The 4690-nt window shown below is 40.1% G+C and overlaps 1 protein-coding gene across 1 annotated transcript in view; it reads left to right on the top strand.

Moving 5' to 3' along the window:
• Positions 1-2552: 2552 nt before the first annotated feature.
• Positions 2553-4690, top strand: part of kcnv2a (potassium channel, subfamily V, member 2a) — a 12339-nt gene continuing 10201 nt past the window's right edge. Inside the window, exons 1-2 of the mRNA XM_032539412.1 lie at positions 2553-2808; positions 3346-3480. Of these exons, the coding sequence (XP_032395303.1) occupies positions 2686-2808; positions 3346-3480 (258 nt within the window). The 5' untranslated portion in view covers positions 2553-2685. The remainder of the gene's footprint in view (positions 2809-3345; positions 3481-4690) is intronic.

The following is a 4690-nucleotide window of genomic DNA, read 5'->3' as shown; positions in this document are numbered from 1 at the left end:
GATACTAGTACAACTAAAGCTCTGTATCTGAAGAAACTGACTGGACCACTTGAGAAATAAAACCTAGTCCACAATGTTGTTCAAGACATGGTGTCCTGTCTTTTCTATAATGCATGAGAGGATGTAGGACATAAAGCTTCAGTCAGGACTGTATTCATGGTCTAGGCCCCTTGGTTCCAATGAAGACACATCCTAAATGTCTGGAACAGTGATATTTAGACAGTAATTTCAACATGACAATGCGCTCATGTATACACAGGTTCTTTACTTGATAAAAAGGAACCGATACAGCAATCTAAAATTACAAGTCTTGCATTTAAAATCCAAAAGTAAAAGTACAGAAGTATAATCAGCAAAGTGTACATAAAGTATAAAAGGGCTTCTTTGGTTGATGAGATGATCATTGATTGATATGAATGCAGTGTTGAAATATTTTACTGGTGTAGTCAGTCAACATGGACCCACTTTATATATGGTTAGCACTTGATTTAAAATTGATGGCTATACTGTATTTTATTGGAAGTTTTATTCTATTCTTGGTGTAAAACCCTTTAAAGCAACCAGCAGGTATCCAAAGTATTTTATAAATTTTTGATTTATATAACTGACATCACAACTGCACAAAAGTCCTGACCGCATTATTTAAAGGCAGTAGTCTGAATATGGGTTGAGTAGAGCTTGACTGATAAAAATAGAAATATTTGGTTATTGAAAAATCCAATATTAATCTGATATAAAAAATCCAAACAGATTTCACTAACATTAGTTATTAAACAGAGGAACATCCATATATTAAAGTTCTGATAAAATGTATGAAAATATGAAGTTCAGATATGAAACTTAGTCTTTTGAACAGAAACGCAATAACAAAACCATCAGTGTTGCCAACCGAGACGTTGTAGTGTCTTCTGGTGGAAAGACTATACAACCCCAACACACACACATGGTTAATCGTTTTTATTTTATCTCCCATTACAAATGCTGATACCAATAGTTTGGGGAAAACTTAATGTCGGCCTGCTGATACATCTGTCGGGCTCTAGTTATGAGCCTTCAGATCACAGCCTTTATATAGCACCTAAATTGTCTTTTTAAGACTCTTACAATATGGAGTCATTTTTTTGAATTCTTTTTTTAGGCCTTTATTTCCACAGGACAGATGGACATGGGAAGGGGAATTACCTGAAGCAAAGGGCTGCAGGTTGGAGCCAAACCCGTCGCGTAAACCTCCACCCGTGCTCCCGCTCTACCAACTGAGCTAACCTGACAACAACATGGAGTCTTAAGTTGTAAAGAAGCGTGATTTGAGGATCAGAGACTGGCGAGGACAAGTCTGAAACAGATTCTTGAGAAGCAGTTGAGTTTTTCCTCAGAGAGCAGGATAGAGCAAGACATGTAACAAAAGCCACTGTTGGGTATCAAACACATGTAGCTAACACAGCTGAAACCTCCCCCCCCCCGCTCCTGACCAGTCCTGGTCATGGCCGGGTCGGCCAGCTGAAGGATGAACGGGAGTGTTTGTGAAGTGGGTTGAGACGGTAGGAGAGCTGTTAAGTCATTTTTATTTGGAAAGAGTCGTGCCTCCATCAGTTGATTATCCCAGTTTAACTGCAGCAAGGATTAATCTGAATTTATCTGAACGCTTGAGTTATCAGTGGGGTATATACGTCAAACACACACTTGGATTAAGATTACATAGAACGGACTGCAGTCTGCCTCATCTACCTTTTAAAAATAATACTTTTAACAGCAATAAAAGCTAGCTTGAACCACTTGACGTAAAGAAATTTAACCAAATAAATGAGGCTATAGACCCCAAGTGTTATATGTAAAATGTATACATTTCACAGGAAGTGCCTTGCTGGCTTTCCAGTATTGTTTTACATACAAGAGGTTACCTAACTGTAAACTAATCCGCCGATCTGCCCTCCATTCAGGACTTCTACTCCTCTAGAGTCAGGAAACATGCAGGACTCAACCTGGTTCAGCCTCTCCCCTGAAGAAAGATGCCACAGATCACTCAGCCAGACAGTTTCAGGTCAATATCTGTTCAATAACCCAGTAACACCAACAGTAAATCATATTTAATAGTGTCAAACACATCATTTAATATGTAAACTCCATATCACCTACCTCAGATATATAAGCAACCTGTTATGTCACTGTAATATTACAGCACCATTTGGACTTCTGCATTTCCCCATTGGCTTGCTGTTAATCAGTTACAGCACATGTGGACTATGTACTGTATGTTTATGCACATGCATGTGTGTATGTTTCATGTTCTTTTATTTCATGACCTGTCTGGGATGTGATGCAGGAAAAACATTATTAAACACAATTTTGATATATTAGACATTGCTTGCAACTAGGTTGTCCAATCCGGCACCAAGTTGCTAAAGTTATATGTTGGAGTAAGTGAGAGAGAGAGAGAGAGAGAGAGAGAGAGATCAAGAGTTGAATTAAATGAAAAGAGGATAACGGTATTTAAAACTTTAAGCACTGAGATCATCTCAGTCAGCTGCACTATAGGACGAGAGTCACTTTTGTGTGTGTGCGTGTGTGTGAGAGCTCAAGATTCCAGCTGTTCCAGTGTGTTTAGATGTAGGTGGTGGTAGAGCTTGTCAGCATGTCTCTATTTGCAGGTTAATTGCTTTTCAGTTTGAATACGCATACACGAGGACCATGCTGACCCACATCAGAGCCCGGAGCAGGAGTTTGTTCCCCAGCTACAAGATCGGCAGCTGGGCCGAAGCCGACTATCTGGACTTTACGAACACCTTTGTCAAGCCATGGAACTCAATGCAGGTCAGACACTTTATTTACTAGTTTTATGTTTCTTTTCATTACTCTGTCTCTAAATTCCTCCGCTCTTCACTAGACAGGATTGTGTTTTCTAATCTGAGAGGGGGAAAATCACATGAATATCATGTGAATAGATAAATCCCAAAACTCTGTTTCAAAGGCAATACAGTTTTACTGTTCATTGGTAAGAAATTTATAGTACTGCTACATGTTGCAGAGCCCAAGCTGATTTTTCCTTTAAAACCCAAAGATATTCAATCCACAATGCTATTCAACCGAGAAAAGCAACAAATTCACCTTCACATTTTCTGATTAGTCATTTAAGGAGACAGTCCGAGCAGACCTTTCAGAACCAGAGCTTCTCAGAAAGATGCTGATACAGGTGGACAGTATTAAAGAAAAAAGTGTTTTTTGAATATTAAAGCATGTAAACATGTTCTAGTAACACAAACTACAAATATGAACTTGAATTAGCATCATAGGTCACCTTAAAAATGCTCAATTCCTCATTAACCTAACATTTTTGTGTTATTATTCAAGGATCTGAGCAGAGACATCTATGACATTTATGCTGAGTATGAAATTGAGGAGGAAGATCGACTCCCGGTGTCTCCTTCCCACCTGCTGCTCTCTCCAACCAAACACTTTACTCTCAACATCAACGTTGGTGGAACGGTAACGCTACTCAACTTCTACCATGAACGTACTGCTTAATTAGATATGTTGAAAACCAGACTGATATCACCTTTTGTTGTAGTCCATACCCACGACGTTCCACTTCCGAGATTGCTCCGGTGCCGACCGAAATTCCGCCGGATTTCACTCTTTTGTCTATTTTGTCTATTTTGTCTATTGCATTCCACTTTCTTTGTGTTGGCGCGGAGGACTATGGTTACCTGGTCCTCAGATCTCTGCTATCTGTCCAATTGGTGGACTATGGTTACCTGGTCCCCAGATCTCTGCAGGGTAAATCCAGACAGCTAGCTAGACTATCTGTCCAATCTGAGGACTATGGTTACCTGGTCCTCAGATCTCTGCAGGGTAAATCCAGACAGCTAGCTAGACCATCTGTCCAATCTGAGGACTATGGTTACCTGGTCTTCAGATCTCTGCAGGGTAAAGGGATGTCGAATCTGAGTTTTCTGTTGCACGATTAAAACAACTTTTGACCGTACCTGTTCCACCAAAACAACTTCCTTCCAGAGGCTATTTTGCAGAGTTGTGGCTCTGTCTGGTGCTTACCGCCGGCCATGCAGATTGTGATTGCTTTATAGAAATACCAATAAACCAGAGCCCTTGTTTCTCCCATCTTGTAATGCTATGTAAACCAGCAAGACCCTGCTCCACAGCGCTGTGGAGGAGGGTCTGGCAAAGCGAGACAGTTATCGCAACTCACTCATTTAACAGGCTCTAGAATTTCCACCAGGGGGAGCAGTTCAGTCACTGTCAGATCAGTTCTCCACCTGCCATCCAGCACCACCTGCAGGAGAGAACAGTACCACCAGCTGCATTTCAGGCATACAGATGTACAGTCCCTGACAAAAGTCTTGTCCCTTATCTATTTTGTAGAAACACCTGCTATTAACCTGACTTTTAATTAATCAATTGGTGTAAGAAATAGCTCATATGAAAAGCTAAAACCCTCCCAAATGATGTTCAGTGCACTGAAATAAATTAGTTTCACTGAAAAAAGATTTATCATTTAAACAAGACAGAAAGGTCAAATTTTGGCAAGACAAAAGTCTTGTCGCCTATACATAAATTGAACAAATTTACTGCAAATAATAAAATATGTCAGCAAACTAATGAGTGGTGCTGTGAGAACCAAATGTAATATCTTGCATGACTTCCATGAGCTTGAAGGACTGGACCCATGCGGTTTGGC

This window comes from Etheostoma spectabile, chromosome 16 (genome assembly GCF_008692095.1).
Source record: "Etheostoma spectabile isolate EspeVRDwgs_2016 chromosome 16, UIUC_Espe_1.0, whole genome shotgun sequence".
Taxonomy (NCBI): Eukaryota; Metazoa; Chordata; class Actinopteri; order Perciformes; family Percidae; genus Etheostoma; species Etheostoma spectabile.
The sequence above is the reverse complement of the archived record's forward strand: the minus strand, read 5'-3'. Positions and strand labels throughout refer to the sequence as shown.